General features: G+C 47.7%; 1 protein-coding gene across 2 annotated transcripts in view; it reads right to left on the bottom strand.

Moving 5' to 3' along the window:
• Positions 1–26751, bottom strand: part of LOC137355733 (collagen alpha-1(XI) chain-like) — a 244071-nt gene that overhangs the window by 102078 nt on the left and 115242 nt on the right. For both annotated transcript variants that reach the window (XM_068021204.1, XM_068021206.1), the window contains 8 exons: positions 18662–18715; positions 15148–15201; positions 12280–12333; positions 11707–11751; positions 11572–11625; positions 6225–6269; positions 2331–2384; positions 1067–1111 (listed from right to left, as the gene is read on the bottom strand). In XM_068021204.1, the coding sequence (XP_067877305.1) occupies positions 1067–1111; positions 2331–2384; positions 6225–6269; positions 11572–11625; positions 11707–11751; positions 12280–12333; positions 15148–15201; positions 18662–18715 (405 nt within the window). The remainder of the gene's footprint in view (positions 1–1066; positions 1112–2330; positions 2385–6224; positions 6270–11571; positions 11626–11706; positions 11752–12279; positions 12334–15147; positions 15202–18661; positions 18716–26751) is intronic.

Below are 26751 nucleotides of genomic sequence, written 5' to 3'. Positions count from 1 at the left end.
GATGTCAGGTCCTCCATGTTGGGATCTGGACTCCGAGTAAACAGCTAACATAACAGTCAATTCCTATGTCATGCATTTTCCAGCTTGGCTCAATTGGGAACACTCTGACTTCTGAATTGAGAGATCATTGGTTCAAGCTCACGTAATCCAGGATGACACTGCAATGTGGTACTGAAGGAATGCTGCATTGTTGGAGGAGCTATCATTTGGGCGTGATGTTTCAACCGAGACTCTGTATGCCTATTCAAATGTCGGATGGCTCTTATTCAAGTGGTGACCTGGCCAAAATTTCTGCCTTCAACCAACATCACCAAAAACAGACTTGCTGGTTAATCATTTATTTGCTGTGTGCAATTTGGTTGCTCCATTTGCCTGCATTGCATCTGTTGATTGTAAAGCATTTTGGGATAAGCTGAGGAAATGACAAAGTTATTATACAAATGCACCATAAGTTTTATTTTTAAATAAAGAAAAAGAAGTCAAGGTATATAAAAAATGAAAAATACAGATTGCGTTTCAGAAGGAAAGACAAAGAAAGACTGAAAGGAAAGCGTGGTTTTATACACAGTCTTTCAGGGCCTCAGTATGTTACAAAAAGCACTTCACAGTCAATGAAGTGTAGCCCTGTTGTCATGGAAGAAAACGTGACAGCCAATTTGCACACAGCAAGATTCCACAAACAGCAATGAGATCAATGGTCAGACATCTGTTTTATTAGTGATATTGGATGAGGGCTCAATGTTGGTCAGGACAGCATTAGAGCTCCCCTATTCTTCTTTCACTAGTGCAGCGGGATCTTTTACATTCACCTGAGAGGGAAGATGGGGCCTTGGTTTAAAGTCCAGTTCGAAAGATGGCGAATGACGTGAGTGAACATCCTTGGTTTTCTGGCTGCATAATGTCTTTTAATTACCATCTGAAGCCCAAGTGGAAATCCCAAAGTCTCCGTCCCACCAGTGCATTTTTTTGGGTCTTTTCTCTCCTATCTGCACACTATTCAGCTTATCACCATGTAACTACACTCAGTTGCACAAAGCACGCCAACTGAAATCATTTGAGAACTTACTTTTTCACCAGGAAGTCCAATGGGGCCTTGAGGTCCAGGAAACCCCTGCAAAAAAATAAAAAATAAAGATAGCTTCTTTCGTGAAGAGGTGACAGTAACTCAGCTCAGGAAGAAATTGAAGTAATTCGGAGTTCCAGTTGAGTGCTCACTGGCTAGGAACATAGCAGCCCATCAAGCCTGCTCCACCATTCAATACAATCATGGCTGATCATCCACTTCAAGGCCTTTTCCCCCCACACTATCTCCATATCCCTTTATGTCATTGATATTTAGAAATCTGTCAATCTCTGCTTGAAACATACTCAATGACTGAGCTTCCACAGCCCTCTGGGGTAGAGAATTCCAAAGATTCACAACCCTCTGAGTAAATAAATTTCTCCTCCTCTCGGTCCTAAGTGGCTTCCCCCTTATTTTGAAATTGTGTCCCCTGGTTCTAGACTCCCCACCCAGGGCTGGTCCTGTTTGAGTGTTGTGGGTTCAGAGGTTTGGGAAGGGCTGTTGTCTACTTGGTGTCTAAATGCTTAATCAGAACACCCAAGATCTGAATCAGCAACTTGAGAAATAAGAAAATTATTGGGAACGTGGACTTTAGAAATGAAATAATGATAACCATTACCCCTTTAAGAAGCAAGGCACTTCTTCATCTATAAGCATACAGCTTAATTTGGTAATTAAAGAGGCATTACTCATTGTTATAGACTCTCCAAACAGTAAGACATTATAAGATTTAACTAGATTATGCAGAGTTTGATGGATGTAAGGCATGGATTGCCAAGGGAAACAGCAGGAGTTTAATTGGATCAGCATATCCTACAATGAATGGTTCAGTACTTGCAGAAAGATTGGATTGAAGTTACTGTAGAATATGAGATTTCCTTGGTCATGTGACTAGCCAGAAAAACCATGATGGTCTTTGCCAATCCTGCAGATTCTTATATTCCACTGCATCTTGTAACCAATTTTTAATCACTGGCAATTACCAAGCATCATAAAAATGATTAAATAATACCTTATTACATGTTGCAATAAACCTTGTCTGACCCTACAATAGTAATAAATCGGTTAAGCCTCTTAATTTATTAAAAAACAATCTTAGAAAAGTTGGCAAGATAGATTTAATGGAAATATTTCTCTCTTCCCCGCCCCCCCATAAATATAGGGTCAACGTGGGAACTACAGAAACCCAAGCAAGTCCAAAAATTCATAGAGAATTAAGCAAGAAAAATCAGAGAGTATGGTACATATTATTTCAGTGCTTTCTCACCTGAGATCCTGGGTTGCCTTGTTGACCTGGAGGTCCAGGTTCACCTTGAGGGCCCTTGGGAAGGAAGACACATAGAGCATTATTCCATTACTACCTGGCCTGCAACCATGACGTGCTCACCAGATAGGTGTAAAGAGATGGGTCTATCTGCTCTACAGCGGCTCAGTCTTCCGTAGAGGTGCACTCTGTATTCACAGCTCTTCTCTACAATGGGGAGGCCAATTGGAGATTGAGTGACTGCTTTATGGAACACCTCCATTCAGTCCGCAAGCATGACCCTGAACTTCTGGTCACCTGTCATTTTAATTCTCTGCCCCACTCCCACTCTGACCTCTCTGTCCTCGGCCTGCTGCACTGTTCCAATGAAGCTCAACATCAAGTTCAACAATTTTAGGTCATGACTACTCTTCTAGTTTTTTTGGACAGCAGGTGCTGGCGATGATTCTGTTGTTCATTTAATCTCTCCTGCCCTCCACCCTATCGCACACCTTCCCTTTTGTTCTTTCCTTCTCTTCTTCCCTTTCCCTGCCTCTGTACTTGCTTAAAGCCTGTTAAATCTCTAACCCTGCAGTTCTGAAGAAAGAGCATTGACCTGAAATGGGCTGAGTTTTGCCATGAAGGAGGAGGTGGTTTCGGAGGCAGGAATGCCAACAGTTTTGTGCAACTGGATGGCACACTGATTGCCCCGACATGGTGCCGCATCCGCGGGACTTTTCCCGAGGTGGTTTCTTGGGGATGATGGCCTCTTGGCCGGTAGTGGCAGGCAGGCAATGAAGGCAATTGAGCAGGCACTTGAGAGGTATTTTGCCACAGAGGTGCAATTTTGTCAGAGGCACACGAGCACCACACTGTGCCAGCACCTCATCCAAGTAGATGAGGCAGCTACACAGCGGGAAGCCATTGACTAAAGTGGCAGCCATTTCAATCTTTTTTATTAAAGGGGGAATCAGCACAGGGGGGTTTGAGCATTGCCACAGACTTGCCGTAGTGGAAGCAGAACTCTCGGGTTGTGAAAAGTGAGAGGAGGGGCTTTGTAGTAGGGGTCAGTCTGGGCAGGGAAATATTGCAGCCGAGGTGGTTGTAATTGAGGCTGTGGCTGGAAATGGGGCCCGCTACATCTAAATCCTGCCTTCTGAATGCAGCCGCCATCCCTAATTGGATCCGGAAAAGGTCCTGATGTCCAGTTCCTGATCCGCGTGGGAAAATTTAGCCTATTAAACTCTGTTTCTCTCTCCACAGGCGGCGCAGTGGTTAGCACCGCAGCCTCACAGCTCCAGGGACCCGGGTTCGATTCTGGGTACTGCCTGTGCGGAGTTTGCAAGTTCTCCCTGTGACCGCGTGGGTTTCCTCCGGGTGCTCCGGTTTCCTCCCACAGCCAAAGACTTGCAGGTTGATAGGTAAATTGGCCATTGTAAATTGCCCCTAGTGTAGGTAGGTGGTAGGGAATATGGGATTACTGTAGGGTTAGTATAAATGGGTGGTTGTTGGTCGGCACAGACTTGGTGGGCCGAAGGGCCTGTTTCAGTGCTGCATCTCTGAATAAAATTAAAAAGATGCTGCCTGACCTGCTGAGTAAATCCAGCATTTTCTGTTTATATTTCAGATTTCCAGCATTTGCAGTATTTTGACTGGGTGGACTTAGAGGTGGCCTGAAAAATAATGAATGGACTGAACTAATGCTTATTACTAAATTATTTCAGAAGGATGAGGAGACACACGCCTTTCTGCCCTCTCAGGTGGATGCAAAAGATCCATTGATGATATTCAAAGAACAGGACTCACTCTCAGTGTGCAGACCAATATTTACCCTTCAACTGTCACCACTAACACAGATTATCTAGTCATTCATCTCACTGCTGTTAGTAGGATCTTGCTGTGTGAAAACTGGCTGCCACGTTTGCTTCTATTACAGATCACAGCATTTCACAAAATCTTCACTGCCTGTGAAGCATGAAAAGTACCTTGGAGGAATTTATTGTATTTCAGCTTAAAAGTAGAAAGTATGCAGCAGATGAGATGACAAGTGTAAAACTAATTGCATCCTGCTCATCTGAATGGATTTTATATTCATGTGCAGCTGCAAAATGTGTGCTCCTGCACATTGCAATATAGTGCTGCACTTAAAACACAAGAGAGTTCGTCAGTCAAGCTGGACAACATTCAGAAGGCACTTAAGTGTAAGGTCATCACCGTTCTCATTTTTATACAGTTTGATGTGAGCATAGAGCCCAGGAAAACTCTCGTTTTAGGGGTAACCTGATCCAGTAGCAGGGAATTTTAGAATTCCTGCACTAATCCTTAAAGGATTGCAATTCAATAACAATAAGCATGAGCAAGAGGAGCCACTAGTGTCAAGAAGTCAATTGACAAAGGCACTTATATAATGGGTCAAAACCTCAACTCCAATCTCTCTTACCCCTCTCCTTCGACACCATTATCTAGTCCCTATGAATCCATTGTAATGCATTCTACACAGTGCTGAACCTCTTGTTCTCAACTGGTGTTTCCAATAAAAGTTTCTCATTAGAAATGATGCATTTGTAAAACCATTGGGCGTACTGAGCTCAGTGGCTGAGGGCCATTTATGTTCGATGGAATTATATTAATTGATTCAATGAGAGGTGGTGTGATGGGGGCTGGTAGAACTCAGGACCACCCATATAGACACATGAAGCATGGGTTAGATTGGGTGGTTACATGGGTCCTTACCCCCCCCTCCCCCGAGGAACAATAGGTGGAAGTGAAGACTGACATGCCACATGTCCTTCAAGAAGCCAACAGATGGAATCCTGGCAACCCAGGTAATCAAATAACAGATAAAAATAGATTATTCCTCAACAACAATTAGTGAGTAGGATGCTCTCCTAGGCCTTCTCTGATTGCCCATGAGGATCAGGGAGGAGGGTCTGACAGAGGAATTGACTACAGGTCATCAATTTGTTCTACGTCTCCAAGGCGACAGGAAGGAGGGGATGGTTGGTGCTTCCTGATGGAACTAGCTGAGCAATTTGAGGTGAAGATGGGGAACTTATGCTACACAGAATTACAAAAGACTTTACAGAACAGAAAATGGCCATTTGGCCCAACAGGTGTTTATGTTCCACTCAAGCCTCCTCCTACCCCTCTTCATCTAACTTTATCAACATAATCTTCTATTCCTTTCTCCTTCGTGTGTTTATCTAGCTTCTATGCAACTATGCTATTTGCCTCAACCACTCCTCTGGTAATAGCTTCCACATTCTCACCACTCCCTGAGTAGAGAACTTTCTCCCAGATTTCCCATTGAATTTGTGGACTCGTTTTCAAATCCCTCCATGGTTTTGCCCCTCTCTATAACCTAACCTACAATCGTCTGAGATCTCTGCCCTCCTCTAATTCTGGCCTCTTGCACATTCCCACTTTTAATTGCTCCACCACTGGTGGCCGTGCCTTCAGCCACCAGGGCCCTAAGCTCTGGAATTCCTTCCTTAAACATCTCCACCTCTCTTTTGTCATTTAAGAAGCTCCTTAACACCTACTTCTTTGACCAAGCTTTTGGTCATCTGCCCTAATGTCTCCTTATGAGGCTCAGTCTCAAATTTTGATTGATAACGCTCCTTGGGATGTTTTGCTGTGTTACAGGCACTATCTAAATGTAAGTAATTGTTCTTGTTGGATTTATTACTGAGTATCTTATATCTATGAATCCTGGTCTTGAACTCCCCCACAACCGGAAATATCTTCTGTACATCGACTGTATCAAATGTTTTCATAATTTTAAAGGCCTCTAATCAGGTCACCCCTCAGCCTTCTCTTTTCTTTTTTTCTTAAAATTTTCTTTCATTGGCAGGATGACCTTTCCTTATCCTGGATAGAATAAACATAATCCAGGTCAGATTTAAAATAAAGCCTTACCAAGTTTCCCTTGTGACCTCGGTGACCGTCAACACCTGTCATTCCCTGAAACAGCAAAGAACAAATGAATGCATTTCCATCTCTTACGTTCCGAAGGCTTGACACTGTCTTGCATCATTCGTCCTGGCAGAAACCTCACAAAATTCAATAACGTCTACAATCAGTCTACAATGTTGTGTTGATTGTAAAAGAAAAAGAAAATCTTTGCACCATTTTTTAGACCACAATTTTTGATTACCTAACAGTGTGCTGGTTAAGATTGCTTCTTTGAAAGTCTTAAGCATTTGGGTCAAGTTCCAACGTTGGCCAACACTCATACCATTGCTTCACTTTTCATTCAGGGCACTGAGCATTATGACTTATCTACATTACAACAGTGACTATACTTCAAAAGTACTTCATTGGCTGTAAAGTGCTTTGGGACACTGAAAGGAGCTATATAAATGCAAGTTTTACTTTCTTTTATCACAGATTCAGCGAAACAGAAAAGTGGGGAGGGGTTGGAACAGCTGATTCCCATTCATATCCCATACAGATGTATGAGGAAGAGCACGCCTTTATTCAAAGAGTGAACCACTGGAATAAGAGAGGCAATGGCATTAAGAGATATCCCAAATGTCGCTGGATACTACGGTAGGAATAAAATATAAAGCAAACCACAGCTAGAAATTCTGCAGAAGGGTCATCAATATGGAAACATTTGTCCTACCTTTCTCCCTCCACAAATGCTGTGTTACCCACTGAGTGTTGCCACCATTTCCTGGCTCTATTTACCAAAGCAGCCATTTAATTTTAAAGAACGTTTAAAGAATGTTTTTGATCATTTTTCCACAAAAGGGATGCAGAGAAAGAGAAAAGTATTGGATACTCCTGCATGTTTTAAAAGGTGAAGTATGCGGAACAGAAGTTGCTAACTTAGCTGGATAAGTGAGCAACACCCATTGTGTTGCAATGGTCCTCCCGGTGTGTGGAAAAGGGATCGAAGATAAAGACGGGAATCTAAGACTGGGAGAGAGAATTTTTATTTTTTTTTAAAAAGGAAGGCTGCAAAGGCTCGTTACAGGGAAAGCTCCGAGCAACTTCTGATAGTGTTAAAAGACTGCTTGTTTTACGTCAAGTGAAACAACTCAACTTTGTGGGGAAACGTGACCAGTTCTTTATTTTGCATTACTACACAAAGATAAGTTGTATTGATTGCGCAAAGAGAATTGGATCATAACTGTTGCTCTGTATAATCATCTCACTGTGAAATAAAGTAGTTTAACAATTCAAGCATTATGTCATGTAATTCAGTCCGCTGTCAGAAATATTGAGGAAGCTTGCAGGAGGGCATATTCGGAAGGTAAGATTTCCAGTCCACGTCCTTGATTGTGCTATTGTATAAATAGATATTGTGCAGTAAGAGTTAAATCTGGAAAGGGGTCTGGGGTCTGATTACAGGAGCATCACACTCCACTGGACCCAAGAAAGTATCTTCGTAACACCTGGAAATTGTATCAAGGAGATTTAGGGTATGAGAGGGATGTACTTTGATGAGCTGGTTAGGCTTTTATTACATGTTGACTCAAAAGGTCTTCATGATTGACTTACTCTCACAGTTGAAGGAGGCTGTAGGGAACTTTTAATGCCATCAAGCATTTGATAGATGTTTAGTCCTTACTTGGATAAACTACATCAATTGAACTGTCGCTAGCCTTTGCTCAGCTCACACAGAAGCTGAATCCACAGTCAACAATTACTCAGACCTCTCCACAAGGACGGTACAGTTGACTCTAGATGAATGTAAACACAATCCAAGCACAGCATCTCTCTATGTCAAGCCGCCAACCCTCTGACTCGTGTTATATAAAGTTCACGATCCAAACTTAATTGCAAAAGGCCTGACCCAAAGGATATAATGTTACCCAATTATCCAGTTCGTAACACTCCTAGAGACAGCAGCACAAATTTCAAACCATTTGTGTGGGAAACAAATATTATCTGTTACATGCTCTAATAAAGATGGGATTGCAGAGTAAAGGAGTTGTGCCAGAATGGCTTACATGTTGGCACTTTAATGTGTTGGATAATATAGTTTCAGTTTCAAGGGCTCACTTGTTCATATCTTACTGGGATAAATGCTTTAATTGTCAAGTTAACCATCACGTAAACTACCAACAAACCCACCAAAAGCTGCCAGTGATATTACAACTGTGCATCTTATTCCATGCCTACTTGAAATGAATATTACCGGTTCCTAGTTCAAATCAAGGGCACTGAGTAACCGATCAGCGCAGCCGTCATCCGCACATTTGAGACGGGAGCTGGGATTCATCCGAGACGGACGAGTTGAAAGTCAGGATTGCCCCAAGGGGGAATGTTTCCAACAACGTCAAGCGGATTTGGGTCTAAAGTGCAACAGTGCCCAGAACTTGGCACTCAACTGTCACAGATGGTAGGGGTGGCAGTGTGCAAAATGGAAATGTCAGACTGATGCAGTCGGGGGAGCTTTCCTGAGCCCTGGAATGGGACAGACGTTTGGGGCACAATTGTTCTTTGTATTCAGGACCGAGGAATGCCTGCAATAACTAGCACTGGGATGCCAAAATATGGAAGAAAAAAAGTGTTATTTCCTCAGCACTGATGTTCCACTTTGATAGCACCAAAGATTTACTGCAAAGGAAAGAGAAAGTAGAATTGTTGCTGACGGGATAATTAACAGCGTGGGCTGCCTACAGTCCACTGTCCCCTCTTGTGGTCTCACTCTATTGGAACCTCACAATGGAGAGAGTCTTGCACTAACTGTCCATATACAGACTGTCTCCAGCTGGTCGTTTCGAAATACAATTAACAAAAGCAGCAAACGAGAGACAAAAGCAAGGGCCTGTTATAACATTTAGTCTTCCATGAGAATTTAATAGCTTTCCGCTTTAAATCATTCAATGGGGATGGTGGGGATTCTCTGAGACTGCTGAGGTCTTGTTTGATGCAACCTTGTGGCGAATTGCGTTATATTACAGATAAATGCAAATAAATATGTAATGGGTTTTCCCAGAAATGCTCAAACCAGGACTTGTGTAGACTACAAAAAAAAAAACAAAGCACTAATTTGTAATATCTGGACATCAGCCCACTTAATTACTGTGTCCAAATGGAAATCAAAATCCTTTATTATAAAAAGTTTCATCCCCATCAGGAGGTTATTGGTGTGTGAAAGATGACTGATTGTTGGTGGGGTGATATGAAACAGTAGAAACAGTCGCATTAACAATCAGGGATACACAGTTAACAGTCACACATAAATCAAAGAAATGTGTGCATTAGAAGTCAACAATATGCAAAGTGGTGAGAGGGATAGAATACAGGCAGCAGAATTTAGAATGAGCTGACGTTCATGGAGGATGGGAGGCTGGCCAGGAGAGCATTGGAATAGTCAGTCTGGAGGTAACAAAAGAAACGGATGAGGATCTCAGTGGCTGATGATGGTGTGGGCGAGGGGTAGAGATGGGTGAGGTGGCAGGCAGTCTGTGACGGACAGGATAAGGGGCTGGAAACTCAACTCAGGATCAGATATGAGTTTGTGAACAGTCTGGTTCAGCCTGAGATGGAGACGTTTAAAGCCCATTCCTAGTTGCCATGTACTTAATGTGCACTTGGAGTCGTGCGTTGAGGTGTCAGGTTCCTTTCCCTAAAGGATATTAATGAACCAGTGCGGTATCTGTGTCTGCATGAGTCGTGTTGAGATTCCATACAATGAGAATGAATGGGAAGGGAATTCAGTCTCTGCACTGAGATTGGTTTGACTGATGTTGTATCGGTCCCACTATACAGAATCACCATGACTTGGCTGATAAGATGCTGTGTCACAGCAATGAATAGGAAGACGTCCACCCAGGAGAATTGCCCAAAGCAGGAACAAAGGAGAAGAGGTTCCCTTTATTGGGATTCTGTGGATTAGCACGTGTCTCCGGATTACACTTTACTCATAAATAGGGATGAATCACTATTGAACCCAAACCGCTGAGACCATTCTGCAGCTGCACAGCACCTGTAGAAACCTGGCTCCACTTCAAATCTTCACACTTAATCTGAAGAATTAGAGGGTCAGCCAAGCTGATGGATTCCCTTTGAGGGGCACAGACTGTTACCAAAGAGACACACATGTGCAAGTACGTATGTGGTTGGTGTGTGAGAAAGAAAAAGACTGCATTCTTGGCCCCGGAATCAGCTGGAATTCACAGCTGAAATACTCTAACAATCCATGACAGTGAGGCATCCAGTCCAAAACTCCAGCCGTACAAAGAAACAAGGCCCCACAGTCAACACCAGATCTGCTAATGCTTCGGTCAGATGTTGCGGACTGTGACATTTCCCAAGCACTTCTTGTCTGTGTTTTCATATTCTGAGATAAGTTGGATGCATTCCTCTTGAGAGGAAAGTGTTGAGGCAGCAAAGTGTGCAAGAAGGAGCCGGGAGAATATCTCTTATGTTTGTATTTTCTCAATCTCCCGAGCTCCGAACTCCTCAAAAGTAAGTATTTATGCACATTGAAATGGTTCTGTTTGGAGCAGAGAATCTGAGAGGAGATTTGATAGAAGGGTCCAGATGAGTAAATAAAGAGAAACTGTTGCCAAAGGCAAAAAGGCTGATAACCAGAGAGTGCAAATTTAAGGTGATCAGCAAAAGATATGACGAGAAGCTAGGTTAGGTTAGGTTTTGGAATGCACTGCCTGATTGAATCTGTCTCCACCACTCTATCGTGGCTTTCAAAAGGGAATTGGATAAATACTTGGGGGAGAAAAGAAATTGCAGGGACATGAGCAAAGAGCTGGGAGTGGGACTAATTGGACGGCTCTTTGAAAGAACCGGCATAGACTCAATAGGCCGAATGGCCTCCTATGCTGTACTATTCTATGATTATGCATGTGCAACTTTAATATATCTTCTCTTTGCAGTGGCAAACTTTGTTGTATATTTGCCCGATTCTCTGTTTGGACTTTCTGTACCAAAACCTAAAAGTCTACCAGAAAGATGGGGGGCTGACCAGACCTCTGGAGCAGAGCTGGTGGCCTACTCTGTCTCTTCCTCCCACCCCTTGTTGTAGTGGGCGGCAGGGGGTGGGGGGAGGGGGGACACACTTGCCTCCCATTGAGCGCAATCTTCTCTTGACAGTAAGGCTGAGATTAAGGAACCTGGAGGGAAAGCATGGGACTGATTCTCATTCATGGCACTGCACGTTTTGAAGGTAGTTCCTATCCATGCATCACTCTCAATTCCTGAGGAGTCTTTGGGGATTCTCTGCCAATAGTAATGGATTAAGCCTAACAGGCAAGGAACCACAGAACCAATGCACATTATATTACAGTACCTGCTGTCCAGGTGGGCCAATATGTCCCCTTGGGCCTGGCAATCCACGCTGACCCTAAGCAAGAAGGAAAGCACATAATTAATATCTGGTTTTGAACAAGGATGCAGTGAGCCAATTATAAAGAGCCTTACTCACCGGTTCACCGGGTAATCCTCTAGGTCCTACAGCTCCATCACCTCCCTGCAAAACCGAGACAGGGGGAAAGAATCAGCAAGTTGCCACGTCAATCACTAACAACAAATATTTGGCCGCCGTTTGCCAATCCCTCTGCATGGTTTCATTTAGATTAAGTAATGTTTGCTAAAGAGAAATTGATCTTTTAAGAATCATTTCCAGGAGAGTGACTCTGAACATAGAACGGGGCAGGAAATTGGGGCATGACATTACTCAGGTTACAGGGCTATCCTAATACAGTCTTCATGTTAAGGGGCCCCGGAGAGTAAACTCCTTCAGACAGCAGGGAGATAGTTAATGGCTTCAACATGGTGATCTGAATCTGATTAAAAGAATCCACATCACCAGCACTGAGCTACGCAAACAGGAGGTTAAAATATTCACAACGTTATATATTGGGCACACATATATATCAACACAGGAATAGGAGTAGGCCATTCAGCCCTCAAACCTGATCCATCATTCAATTGGATCATGATTGTACAGAATATGAGAATAATTGAGGGTTAATGCCAAATTTAATGCCACACTTACCCTTAACCCATTCTCTCCGAAAGGGCCAGGCGGCCCCTTTGGACCATAGCTACCCTGAAAAAGAAGACTGAATGTAATATGGAAACACAACCAGCATTCATGATGTTTGAGATCTATCTTAGTCAAGAGCTCCAACACTAAAGAGTTGCAGTCACTTTAGGTACCCCCTCAATCTGAAAGATGAAGATTTGTTCTCTCTCTCCCCCAACAGCAGCAGCCGGTTCAATTTTCCAGACTGCGTCCAATTAAGAACCCTCTTCAGGGATCACCGTCCAATAAGGGATGACGGTTGGCCTAAGGACGCGGGAGGTCGATTCAGTGCGTCCCATTGCAAGGGCGGCCGACCGCCTTCACTGTGCCTGCTGCTGAGGGGAATGCAGCAGGAGTGGGAGGTTCACAATGGAGGCAGAACAGTCTGATGGAACTGGACGCCACTGCATCACCCCTCCCCCAAGCACTGTCGGACACCTCAGTCTCCAGAAGCTCCCCACACAATGGGCAGCCTCTGCCAGCCGGGGAGATCAGCCTTTCCATATCTTAGCCGTTTCAAGTTAGAAAGCCTTGAACCTCACGCCGCTCCGACATTCCATTGGGCAACCACCTCCTCTGATGTTTTCGACACAACGTGGGGCCCACGCGACGCTGAGAAAACTACAATGCCAGTGGAAGACTGAAGCTAATTGCGTAATTATCCGCCTCAATTGACTTTCTGTTGCTCCTGGGCGAGTTGCCGACATCGGACTCAGCTCACTCTGGGAAATGTGGCCGGAGGCAGGGAGTAAGTCGGGAAAGCGGTCAGACGCAATTTTCCCTAATTTTGCACGCCCACCCCCTGCCTCCAAATGGCCTCGTAAAATGCTCCCACACCCCACTGTTAACTCTGTCCACAGCTGCTGCCCGACTTGCTGAGTTTTTCCAGCATTTTCTGCCTTTACTTCAGCTGAAATCCCTGTCCAGTTCATAACAGGAACTCCTCTCATGACCAAGTCATTGCTACCACACCCCACACAAACTGGAAATGGCTTTGGAAAATTTCTACCTTGCAATTAATTTCTTCATTTTAATTGTTAATTCACTGCCTCAACAAGATGGATGAAGAACCATCTCAACTGAAAACTAATATTGAACTGGGCCCTGGGGCAAGAATGTAAAATATCAAGTTATAAATATAAGCTGAAGAGGAAGAATTGTCACTAAACAGGCACATTCAATATTTTTTTTCTATCCAATTTAAAAGAGACTCTGACAACATTAATTGCTGCTGTTCAATCCCACTTCTGGGGCTCTCTAAATTCCTACCTTATCATTCTGGTCCCTTCTTCACTTTCAGAAAGGAAAGAAATAAAAGAGAGTGCCTTTATATCAAACCTTTCGCAACCTCAGGATGTCTCAGCATTTCACAGCCAATGATGTCCTTTTTGGAAGTTGAGATAATCTGCTTTTGTGATGTTGGTTAAGAGTTAAATATTTGCCGGGACACCAGGGAGAACTCCCCGGCTCTTCTTTTGAATGGTGCTCCCATCCACCTGACTCAGGGTTGTGGTTTAAGGCTCCAGCCAAAAGACAGCACCTCCAAACTGTGCAGCACCCCCTCAGTACTGCACTGGGAGTGTCAGTCTGGATTTTTGTGCTCAAGTCTCAGGAATGGGGCTTGACCACACAACCTTCTGACTCGAAGGCAAGAATCACTGAGCTGACAATAAGCTGCAGCTCCCAATTAAAATGAAGGCAATGTGACAGACACACAAGGCAAGAGCTGATTTACAGCTCAATATGTGGTTGAATGTCATGTAAGCAACTCTGCCAGGCACTTCTTTACCAAAGGAATGCAGACAAAGCCAAACATCTGGATCCTATACTGTTAGCTGCACTGAGCACTGACCTAAAGGAAATGTAGCTTCAGAAATTGACGAAATTAGGGTCTCCTAATCGAGTGATTGAAATGAAGGGAGCCAATCCTGGGCATTTGTTCGAAGAAATCAAAACACCTGAGGGCTGTGTCCTCCTGAGGCCCCAGAGGTGTGCCTCAGGGTGCCCTGTGGGCTTAATTTAAATTGATTGCTCTCATTAACTACCAAGACTCTGAAGCTCCTATTGTGTTAAGAATTAGGCACAAGCGAGAAGAATAGAGAACACACCTTTCAAAAACCTGCAGGCAGTAGTTTGGACACCCCAGTCATGACACAATGGAGCACAGTGACCCGTCTGAGACCAACACGAGGCCTAATTCAATCAGGGTCGGCAGAGCATGGCGATTGCTCTTTTGGGGCAGGAATCGTCAGCCGACTAGGCAGCACTCATATACATTGCCTAATATACCGAATAAGGATGTGTTTTACCATTCTATCACTGGCATAACCAGAAGGGACACAATAACTGTTATTCATCAAGGTCCAAGCAAATTCAATGGGCAATGGCACGAAGTTATCATCACCAGCCAAGTCATGAAGACAAATGCTCCTAGTTTGATTCCCAATCTGTGTTGAATAATCTGGTCTCTGTTAAGGTAACAGTAGGAGGCACATTTCTGAATTAAGACAGACACAGCACTGGACAGGTTTCTGCTTTTGATTCTTAACCAGTGACCCTTGCCAAGTGAAGGCAGCTTTCAGTTTGACTGTGATGTCCATCCTAGTCAGATGACCCGCCGACCCTGCCCGTCGACTCTCACATGTGAATGATGGCCACTTGGGCAAGATAATGGACACCAACTAGTTGCTGTGGCAACCATACTTCCAGCAAGGAAGCCGAAGTCTTCAGGAGGAGGAAATTATAACAGACACAAACAAATGGCATGCAGCCTTCACCAGAACCGAGGACATTTCTACAATCAGAACTTTGCGAGCCAAGCACCAACGTTGCTCTTACCCTGTCGCCTTTATTTCCAGGCAGTCCAGGAAGACCATCGAAACCCCTGTTGCCCTATTACAAGAAAGACAACAATAACTGATTTAGTCCATATGGTAATATCCCAGTGATTAAACACTGCAGCTAAGAAGAGGAGGTGCTACCACGAGGGAAATTTACATCTCAGAGTAATTACAGCATACGGAAAAGAAACACGCCATTCGGTCCAATCTCCACACTAGCCTCCTCGCACCCTATGCTGATAGCACTTTCCAAGAGCTAGCGCAGACATGATGGGCCGAATGGCCTCCTTCTGTGCTGTGCCATTCCACAATTCTATAAGCCGAAGTGGCCTGACAATGCAGAAGGAGGGTAAACCCAACCGCTTGAATATAATGATGCTGAGTAATTTTAATCACACAATGTTTTTGCTAACTGCACTCAAGTGTCAATTTTTAGTTCAACAGTATTTAAATTAGTTTTTAAAGTTCTAAGACAGCGCAAAAGGGAATAACAACTCTCAATTAGGGCAAGATACAGATCAATCACAGTTTCATATTCAGTTTAGAGGAATAACTCCAGGGCGTGCTCTGACTAATTGAGTGCTTTTATTATATCAAATAATTCAATCGTCTGAGAGCCTCTTACAATTTTCTGTTTCTCCCCTCCTTAGGTGCAGAGAATGGAATTTTATACTTTACTATCTGGAGTTACAGATTGAAAGCAAGGCCCACAAAGTATTTGCATCACAGCCCACCTGGTCATTACTGCAGTTGATGCACCACATGAGCCTCCTCTCACCCCATCAGCATATTTTTCCTTTCTCCTTCACATATTTATCCAGCCTCCCCTTAAATGTACCTATACTACTCACCTCAACCACTCCCTGTGGTAGTGAGTTCCACCAAAGAAGTTTCTCCTGAATTCCCAATTGGATTTAGTTTAGTTTAGTTTAGAGATACAGCACTGAAACAGGCCCTTCGGCCCACCGAGTCTGTGCCGACCATCAACCACCCATTTATACCAATCCTACACCAATCCCATATTCCTACCACATCCCCACCTGTCCCTATATTTCCCAACCACCTACCTATACTAGGGGCAATTTATAATGGCCAATTAACCTATCAACCTGCAAGTCTTTTGGCTTGTGGGAGGAAACCGGAGCACCCGGAGAAAACCCACGCAGACACAGGGAGAACTTGCAAACTCCACACAGACAGTACCCAGAATTGAACCCGGGTCGCTGGAGCTGTGAGGCTGCGGTGCTAACCACTGCGCCGTCCTTTATTAGTGACTGTCTTATACTTACGGCCCCTAGTTCTTGTCTCTCCCACAAATAGAAACATTTTCTCTGTGTCTACGCTATCAAACCCTGGAATAATCTTGAAGATTTTGATGAATTTTAAATTGCTCTTGATTAGAGGGAGGGCAGAAGGCGTTTGCTCTTAATCGCTACACAGTGACTGCTGCTGGAAAGCAACCCCAATTTGGTGCCCTCCATGATTGATTTGTTCTTTCTTTCTGCAGTGAACTAAAGAAAGAATGAAAGAAAAAAAAGTCTTGCATTTCTATAGTGCCGCTCATGACCTTAGGATGCCCTAGAACGCGTTACGGCCAGAGAGGTACTTTTGAAGGAAAGCTGTCATGTTTCCCTACATAACAAGTCACTGTGCTTCAGAAATTCATTCAATTATGCTTCAATAACATGAAAAGCTGTGACATAAATATAAGCATTTCCTTAGAATTTCTCGATTGAACTGTTGCCAGGGAGTTCCCTGTCTGCCCTCTACTGACTAATATCTATCCAGTTGCGCTAAACACAAGAAATAGGAGCAAGAGTAGACCATATGGCCCATTGAGCCTGCTCCACCATTCAATAGGATCATGGCTGATCTTAGGCTTCAACTCCACTTTCCCGCCCATTCCCCATATCCCTTGATTCCCTGGGAGACCCAAAATCTGTCTCTCCCAGCCTTAAGTGTATTCAACGATGGAGCATCCACAACTTTCTAGGGTAAAAAATTCCAAAGATTCATAACTCTTTGAATGAAGTAATTTCTCCTCATCTCACTCCTAAATGATCAGTCCCTTATCCTGAGACTGTGCCCCCATGTTTTAGATTCCCCGAATCTCTCAGAGTCTACCCTATCCAGCCCCTTCAGAATCTTGTATGCTTCAAGGAGATCGCCTCTCATTCTTCTAAACTCCAGAAAGTATAGGCCCAATTTACTCAGCCTCTCATCATAGGACAACCCCTTCAACCCAGGGACCAATTTAGTGAACTTTCACTGTACGGTCTCCAATCCAAGTTTTCTTGATTTTACCTGCCAAGAATTTTTCATGACCTCTCTTTGCTTTCCTAACTTCCTTTTTTACTACACCCCTGCACTTTCTATACTCCTCTAGGCTTTCTAAAGTATTTAAAGTTTTTTGTGACCGTCATAAGCTTTCTTTTTCTGCTTTATCTTACCCTGTAAGCTACCAGATACCCAGGGGGCTCTAGATTTGGCTGTACCACCCTTGATCTTTGTGGGGACATGCCTACACTGTGCCTGTAGAATCTCGCTTTTGAATACCTCCCACTGGTTTGCCACCAATTTTCCTTCAAGTAGTTGTATCCAGTCCACTTTTGCCAGGTCACCTCTCAGCTTCATAAAATTAGCCTTCCCCCAATTTAGAACTTAGACTCCTGTTTATTTTTGTCATTTTCCATGATTATGCTGAAACTAACCATATTATGGTCACTATCTCCAAAGTGGTACCCCACTGTTACTTCATCCACTTGCCCAGCTTCATTTTTGAAGACTAAATCTAGAATTGCAGCCCCTCTCGTTGGGCTTGTTAAGTGCCGGCTAAAAAAAGTATATCCTTTCTTAAATGTGGAGACCAAAACTGTACACACAAGCAAACTGTACAATATTAGGCCTTCGGACCTTCATGAAGATAAGTGGCTGATATCATCGCACAGCGCTTATTCAGATAAATGGATAATGGAGACCCTGGCTCTAGGCTGTTCATTCACACAGTCTATGATAGAAATGGGTTTCAGTTACAAGGAGGTAAGGTTCAATGAGATAGAGAAAACTATAAATGCTGAAAATCTGAAATAAAAAGGGGAAAATGCTGAAAAAGCGAGAGGAGGCCTCCAGTATCTGAATAAAAGGAAGACTGGTTAGCGGTTGATATGGAGACCTCTTCATCAGAACTAAACAAAGGGAACCCAAAAGACCTGCCTTTATCTAACTCCTTTCACCACCTCAAGACACCCTGAAGCCAATAAAACACTTTTGAAGTAAAGTCACTATTGTAATTTAAGAAACACAGAAGCTAATTTGCACACAGCAAGATCCTTAAAACAGCAATGTAATAATGACCAGATAACCTGTTTCTGTGACATTGTTTGAGTGATCAATATTTTCAGAACACTGGGGAAAACGCCCCTGTTTTGTCTTCAGATAATGCCATGGGATTGAAATGAAACTAATCTTTTCCCCAGTGGTCAGCTGCAGGCTGTTCTGGATAAAACACCAACCTTTATTCCTGGTTCGCCCGGTAACCCTCTGATCCCATTTACTCCAGGACGACCCTGTGAAACAAAATTTAAAAAACAGTTGCATTCACACATTGTAAAAATTGTCTGCCAGGATTAATTGCGGCCAAGGCTTGCATCCATTCCATAAAGAATAAAAGCAAGTATTGATAGTTCATTTCACATCAAAGCATTCTCACACCTCACAGCATCTTCTATTGAAGTTGCAGGGTCAGCAGATTCAGCTGTCACTTTGTGTCCGTAATCTCTCTCAAAGAACAATGAGGTGACTGCACGTCAATCTGCTTTTTTTTGGTACTGATTGAGGGAGGAATGTTAGGCAGAACTCCAGGACAACATCCTACTCTTTATTTTTGCATAATGTCCTGGCAACGTCCACCTGAACCACAGGGGCAAGTAGACTAAACCTGAATTTAACACCTCACCTGGAGGACAGATCTTCAAGGGAAACTCCAGAACAAAAATTTAATGGGTTGTTCTGCAATTCTTTCTGTGTTGGTTGCAATCTGAACATTGATGAACATATAAAATATCATCATCAAACGTCATCACCAGAGCACAAACGTTTTAACTGGCGCACAAATTTAAACTGGTTAAACATGGACTTCAAAGATACTAGGAAGAACCTCTTCACTCGGAAGATGCTCAATGATTAGGCTGGGCAGTAAAAGCACATGGGATTAATGTTCAAAGTGCAGTTGGACACTACGATGGAAGAGTTAAAGACTGGAGGGATAGGCTCTGATGGGCCGAGTTACCTTCTCACACCCTTGGCTTTTCTTATGTTACTGTGCAAGTAATCAGCTTGTTGTTTTGTTACTAATTAATTCATTACGTTTGGTCAAGCATTAATTACTCACTCCCCCTCCCGTACATTAAGAAATAGCTGGACTGCTAATTTATATTAACCTACTAAACCCTGTCACCGGGTTTCATGGAGGCACTCAAGATCACATTGTTGGCACCAGCTGGACCTCATCGTCACAAGGTGAGCCTCCTTAAACAGTGTTCAAGTCACATGCAGCTTCCACAGTGTAGACTGCGACATCGACCACTCCCTGGCGTGCAGCAAGGTTAGACTCAAACCAAAGAAGTTGCATCACTCCAAGCAGAGGGGCCATCAATATCGGCGACCACGCTCTGGAAGTGGTTCAAGAGTTCACCTACCTAGGCTCAACTATCACCAGTAGCCTGTCTCTCGATGCAGAAATCAACAAGCGCATGGGAAAGGCTTCCACTGCTATGTCCAGACTGGCCAAGAGAGTGTGGGAAAATGGCGCACTGACACGGAACACAAAAGTCCGAGTGTATCAAGCCTATGTGCTCAGTACCTTGCTCTATGGCAGCGAGGCCTGGACAACGTATGTCAGCCAAGAGCGACGTCTCAATTCATTCCATCTTTGCTGCCTCTGGAGAATCCTTGGCATCAGGTGGCAGGACCATATCTCCAACACAGAAGTCCTCGAGGCAACATCCCCAGCTTATACACACTACTGAGTCAGCGGCGCTTGAGATGGCTTGGCCATGTGAGCCGCATGGAAGATGGCAGGATCCCCAAAGACACATTGTACAATGAGCTCGCCACTGGTATCAGACCCATCGGCCGTCCATGTCTCCGCTTTAAAGATGTCTGCAAACGCGACATGAAGTCCTGTGACATTGATCACAAGTTGTGGGAGTCAGTTGCCAGCGATCGCCAGAGCTGACGGGCAGCCATAAAGTGTGGCGAGTCGAAGAGACTGAGCAGTTGGCAGGAAAAAAGACAGAAGTGCAAGGGGAGAGCCAACTGTGTAACAGCCCCGACAACCAATTTTATCTGCAGCACCTGTTGAAGAGTCTGTCACTCTAATATTGGCCTTTATAGCCACTCCAGGTGCTGCTTCACAAACCATTGACCACCTCCAGGCGCTTACCCATTGTCTCTCGAGACAAGGAGGCCAAAGAAGAAGAAGGAGGAGCTTCAAGTAAAATTGTAAGGGAAGTAATGCAGACTTGTAAGTGGCAATCGTTACTACTCAAGCAAAACTAGCTGTCCTCAGCCAGGACATCATTAAGACGCACAACACCCAACTGGACTGGAAAGGCTGTGATGCTCACCCATTATAAGAGAGTAACCGTCACTCAGTTCCCATTGTAAAAGAGTAACCGTCACTGTGGGATGAAGACAGGAGGTGGTGGGGGGGGGGGGGGGTGGAGACAGAGAGAGGGATGGGGGGAGGAGAGAGAGAGAGAGAGAGAGAGAGATGGGGATGAGAGAGAGAGAGAGATGGGGGGCAAGAGAGAGAGAGATAGGTGGAGAGAGAGAGAGAGATGGGTGGAGAGGGAGAGAGAGAGAGATGGGTGGAGAGGGAGAGAGAGAGAGATGGGTGTAGAGACAGAAAGATGGGGGTAGAGAGAGAGCGATGGGGGGAGAGCGATGGGGGGACAGAGCAATGGGGGGACAGAGCGATGGGGGGACAGAGCAATGGGGGGAAAGAGCAATGGGGGGAAAGAGCAATGGGGGAGAGAGAGAGATGGGAGGAAAGAGAGAGATGGGAGGAAAGAGAGAGATGGGAGGAAAGAGAGAGATGGGAGGAAAGAGAGAGATGGGAGGAAAGAGAGAGATGGGAGGAAAGAGAGAGAGATGGGGAGAGAGAGAGATGGGGGGAGAGAGAGATGGGAGGAGAGAAAGATGGGAGGAGAGAGAGAGATGGAGGGAGAGATAGAGAGATGGGGGAGAGAGAGAGAGAGATGGGGAGAGAGAGAGAGAGAGATGGGGAGCGAGAGAGAGAGAGAGAGAGAGATGGGGAGAGAGAGAGAGAGAGATGGGGAGAGAGAGAGAGAGAGAGAGATGGGGAGAGAGAGAGAGAGAGTTGGGGAGAGAGAGAGAGAGAGATGGGGGGAGAGAGAGAGATGGGGAGAGAGAGAGAGAGAGAGATGGGGAGAGAGAGAGAGAGAGATGGGGAGAGAGAGAGAGAGAGAGAGATGGGGAGAGAGAGAGAGAGAGAGAGATGGGGAGAGAGAGAGAGAGAGAGATGGGGGGAGAGAGAGAGATGGGGAGAGAGAGAGAGATGGGGAGAGAGAGAGATGGGGGAGAGAGAGAGAGATGGGGGAGAGAGAGAGAGATGGGGGAGAGAGAGAGAGATGGGGGAGAGAGAGAGATGGGGGAGAGAGAGAGAGATGGGGGAGAGAGAGAGATGGGGGAGAGAGAGATGGGGGAGAGAGAGAGAGATGGGGGAGAGAGAGAGAGATGGGGGAGAGAGAGATGGGGGAGAGAGAGAGAGATGGGGGAGAGAGAGCGAGATGGGGGAGAGAGAGCGAGATGGGGGAGAGAGAGCGAGATGGGGGAGAGAGAGCGAGATGGGGGAGAGAGAGCGAGATGGGGGAGAGAGAGAGAGATGGGGGGAGAGAGAGAGAGATGGGGGAGAGAGAGAGAGATGGGGAAGAGAGAGAGAGATGGGGAAGAGAGAGAGAGATGGGGAAGAGAGAGAGAGATGGGGAAGAGAGAGAGAGATGGGGAAGAGAGAGAGAGATGGGGAAGAGAGATGGGGAAGAGAGAGAGAGATGGGGAAGAGAGAGAGAGATGGGGAAGAGAGAGAGAGATGGGGAAGAGAGAGAGAGATGGGGAAGAGAGAGAGAGATGGGGGAGAGATGGGGGAGAGAGAGAGAGATGGGGAGAGAGAGAGAGATGGGGGAGAGAGAGAGAGATGGGGGAGAGAGAGAGTGATGGGGGAGAGAGAGAGAGATGGGGAAGAGAGAGAGAGATGGGGGAAGAGATGGGGAAGAGATGGGGGAAGAGATGGGGGAAGAGATGGGGGAAGAGATGGGGGAAGAGATGGGGGAAGAGATGGGGGAAGAGATGGGGGAAGAGATGGGGGAAGAGATGGGGGAGAGATGGGGGAAGAGATGGGGGAGAGATGGGGGAGAGATGGGGGAGAGATGGGGGAGAAATGGGGGAGAGATGGGGGAGAGATGGGGGAGAGATGGGGGGGGCAGAGAGAGATGGGGAAGAGAGAGAGATGGGGAAGCGAGAGAGATGGGGAAGCGAGAGAGATGGGGAAGCGAGAGAGATGGGGAAGAGAGAGAGATGGGGAAGAGAGAGAGATGGGGAAGAGAGAGAGATGGGGAAGAGGGAGAGATGGGGAAGAGGGAGAGATGGGGAAGAGAGAGAGATGGGGGGGCAGAGCGATGGGGGAGAGAGAGAGAGATGGGAGGAAAGAGAGAGATGGGAGGAAAGAGAGAGATGGGAGGAAAGAGAGAGATGGGAGGAAAGAGAGAATGGGGAGAGAGAGATGGGGGGAGAGAAAGATGGGAGGAGAGAAAGATGGGGGGAGAGAAAGATGGGAGGCGAGAGAGAGATGGAGGGAGAGAGAGAGAGATGGGGAGAGAGAGAGAGAGATGGGGGAGAGAGAGAGATGGGGAGAGAGAGAGAGAGAGATGGGGAAAGAGAGAGATGGGGAAAAGAGAGAGATGGGGGAAAAGAGAGAGATGGGGGAAAAGGGAGATGGGGGAAAAGAGAGAAGGGGGAAAAGAGAGATGGGGAAAAGAGAGATGGGGGCAAGGCAAAGAGAGATGGGGCAAGGCAAAGAGAGATGGGGCAAGGCAAAGAGAGATGGGGGGGCAAAGAGAGATGGGGGGGCAAAGAGAGATGGGGGGGCAAAGAGAGATGGGGGGGCAAAGAGAGATGGGGGGGCAAAGAGAGATGGGGGGGCAAAGAGAGATGGGGGGGCAAAGAGAGATGGGGGGGCAAAGAGAGATGGGGGGCAAAGAGAGATGGGGGGGCAAAGAGAGATGGGGGGGCAGAGAGATGGGGGGGCAGAGAGATGGGGGGGCAAAGAGAGATGGGGGGGCAAAGAGAGATGGGGGGCAAAGAGAGATGGGGGGCAAAGAGAGATGGGGGGCAAAGAGAGATGGGGGGCAAAGAGAGATGGGGGCAGAGTGATGGGGGGCAGAGAGAGATGGGGGGCAGAGAGAGATGGGGGGGCAGTGAGATGGGGGGGCAGTGAGATGGGGGGGCAGTGAGATGGGGGGGCAGTGAGATGGGGGGGGCAGTGAGATGGGGGGGGCAGTGAGATGGGGGGGGCAGTGAGATGGGGGGGGCAGTGAGATGGGGGGGGGCAGTGAGATGGGGGGGCAGTGAGATGGGGGGGCAGTGAGATGGGGGGACAGTGAGATGGGGGGACAGAGATGGGGGGGCAGAGATGGGGGGGCAGAGAGAGATGGGGGGGCAGAGAGAGATGGGGGGGCAGAGAGAGATGGGGGGGCAGAGAGAGATGGGGGGGCAGAGAGAGATGGGGGGGCAGAGAGATGGGGGGGCAGAGAGATGGGGGGGCAGAGAGATGGGGGGGCAGTGAGATGGGGGGGCAGAGAGATGGGGGGGCAGTGAGATGGGGGGGCAGTGAGATGGGGGGGCAGTGAGATGGGGGGGCAGTTAGATGGGGGGGCAGTTAGATGGGGGGGCAGTTAGATGGGGGGGCAGTTAGATGGGGGGGCAGTTAGATGGGGGGGCAGAGAGAGATGGGGGGGCAGAGAGAGATGGGAGGCAGTGAGATGGGGGGCAGAGAGAGATGGGAGGCAGTGAGATGGGGGGCAGAGAGAGATGGGAGGCAAAGAGATGGGAGGCAGAGAGATGGGAGGCAGAGAGATGGGAGGCAGAGAGATGGGAGGCAGAGAGATGGGAGGCAGAGAGATGGGGGGGCAGAGAGATGGGGGGGCAGAGAGATGGGGGGGGCAGAGAGATGGGGGGGGCAGAGAGATGGGGGGGCAGAGAGATGGGGGGGGCAGAGAGATGGGGGGGCAGAGAGATGGGGGGGCAGAGAGATGGGGGGGGCAGAGAGATGGGGGGGCAGAGAGATGGGGGGGGCAGAGAGATGGGGGGGCAGAGAGATGGGGGGGCAGAGAGATGGGGGGGCAGAGAGATGGGGGGGCAGAGAGATGGGGGGGCAGAGAGATGGGGGGGCAGAGAGATGGGGGGGCAGAGAGATGGGGGCGCAGAGAGATGGGGGCGCAGAGAGATGGGGGCGCAGAGAGATGGGGGCGCAGAGAGATGGGGGCGCAGAGAGATGGGGGCGCAGAGAGATGGGGGCGCAGAGAGATGGGGGCGCAGAGAGATGGGGGCGCAGAGAGATGGGGGGCAGAGAGAGATGGGGGGCAGAGAGAGATGGGGGGCAGAGAGAGATGGGGGGCAGAGAGAGATGGGGGGCAGAGAGAGATGGGGGGCAGAGAGAGATGGGGGGCAGAGAGAGATGGGGGGCAGAGAGAGATGGGGGGCAGAGAGAGATGGGGGGCAGAGAGAGATGGGGGGCAGAGAGAGATGGGGGGCAGAGAGAGATGGGGGGCAGAGAGAGATGGGGGCAGAGAGAGATGGGGGGGCAGAGAGAGATGGGGGGGCAGAGAGAGATGGGGGGCAGAGAGAGATGGGGGGGCAAAGAGAGATGGGGGGGCAAAGAGAGATGGGGGGGCAAAGAGAGATGGGGGGGCAAAGAGAGATGGGGGGGCAAAGAGAGATGGGGGGCAAAGAGAGATGGGGGGGCAAAGAAAGATGGGGGGGCAAAGAAAGATGGGGGGGCAAAGAAAGATGGGGGGGCAAAGAAAGATGGGGGGGCAAAGAAAGATGGGGGGGGGAAAGAAAGATGGGGGGGGAAAGAAAGATGGGGGGGCAAAGAAAGATGGGGGGGCAAAGAGAGATGGGGGGCAGAGACAGATGGGGGGCAGAGACAGATGGGGGGCAGAGAGATGGGGGGCAGAGAGATGGGGGGCAGAGAGATGGGGGGCAGAGAGATGGGGGGCAGAGAGATGGGGGGCAGAGAGAGATGGGGGGGCAGTGAGATGGGGGGGCAGTGAGATGGGGGGGCAGTGAGATGGGGGGGCAGTGAGATGGGGGGGGCAGTGAGATGGGGGGACAGTGAGATGGGGGACAGTGAGATGGGGGGACAGTGAGATGGGGGGACAGTGAGATGGGGGGACAGTGAGATGGGGGGACAGTGAGATGGGGGGACAGAGATGGGGGGGCAGAGAGAGATGGGGGGGCAGAGAGAGATGGGGGGGCAGAGAGAGATGGGGGGGCAGAGAGAGATGGGGGGGCAGACAGAGATGGGGGGGCAGACAGAGATGGGGGGGCAGACAGAGATGGGGGGGCAGACAGAGATGGGGGGGCAGACAGAGATGGGGGGGCAGACAGAGATGGGGGGCAGACAGAGATGGGGGGGCAGACAGAGATGGGGGGCAGACAGAGATGGGGGGCAGACAGAGATGGGGGGGCAGACAGAGATGGGGGGGCAGACAGAGATGGGGGGGCAGACAGAGATGGGGGGGCAGAGAGAGATGGGGGGGCAGAGAGAGATGGGGGGGCAGAGAGAGATGGGGGGGCAGAGAGAGATGGGGGGGCAGAGAGAGATGGGGGGGCAGAGAGAGATGGGGGGCAGAGAGAGATGGGGGGCAGAGAGAGATGGGGGGCAGAGAGAGATGGGGGGCAGAGAGAGATGGGGGGCAGAGAGATGAGGGGCAGAGAGATGAGGGGCAGAGAGATGAGGGGCAGAGAGATGAGGGGCAGAGAGATGAGGGGCAGAGAGATGAGGGGCAGAGAGATGAGGGGCAGAGAGATGAGGGGCAGAGAGAGATGGGGGGCAGAGAGAGATGGGGGGCAGAGAGAGATGGGGGGCAGAGAGAGATGGGGGGCAGAGAGAGATGGGGGGCAGAGAGAGATGGGGGGCAGAGAGAGATGGGGGGCAGAGAGAGATGGGGGGCAGAGAGAGATGGGGGGCAGAGAGAGATGGGGGGCAGAGAGAGATGGGGGGCAGAGAGAGATGGGGGGCAGAGAGAGATGGGGGGCAGAGAGAGATGGGGGAGACAGAGATGGGGGGCAGAGAGAGATGGGGGAGACAGAGATGGGGGAGACAGAGATGGGGGAGACAGAGATGGGGGAGACAGAGATGGGGGAGACAGAGATGGGGGAGACAGAGATGTGGGAGTGGAGGTGAGAAGGGAGGAAAAGATGGGGAAGGGGAGACAGTCGGGGAGAGGAGAGATGGAGAGTATGGGAGGGGTGGAGAGAGGAGGGGTGGGAGTAGTGAAGAGAGAGGGGCAGAGATGGG

The sequence above is a fragment of the Heterodontus francisci genome, chromosome 43 (genome assembly GCF_036365525.1).
Source record: "Heterodontus francisci isolate sHetFra1 chromosome 43, sHetFra1.hap1, whole genome shotgun sequence".
In the NCBI taxonomy this organism is placed as follows: Eukaryota; Metazoa; Chordata; class Chondrichthyes; order Heterodontiformes; family Heterodontidae; genus Heterodontus; species Heterodontus francisci.
Note: the sequence above shows the minus strand (reverse complement) of the source record. Positions and strands in the feature narration are given on the sequence as shown.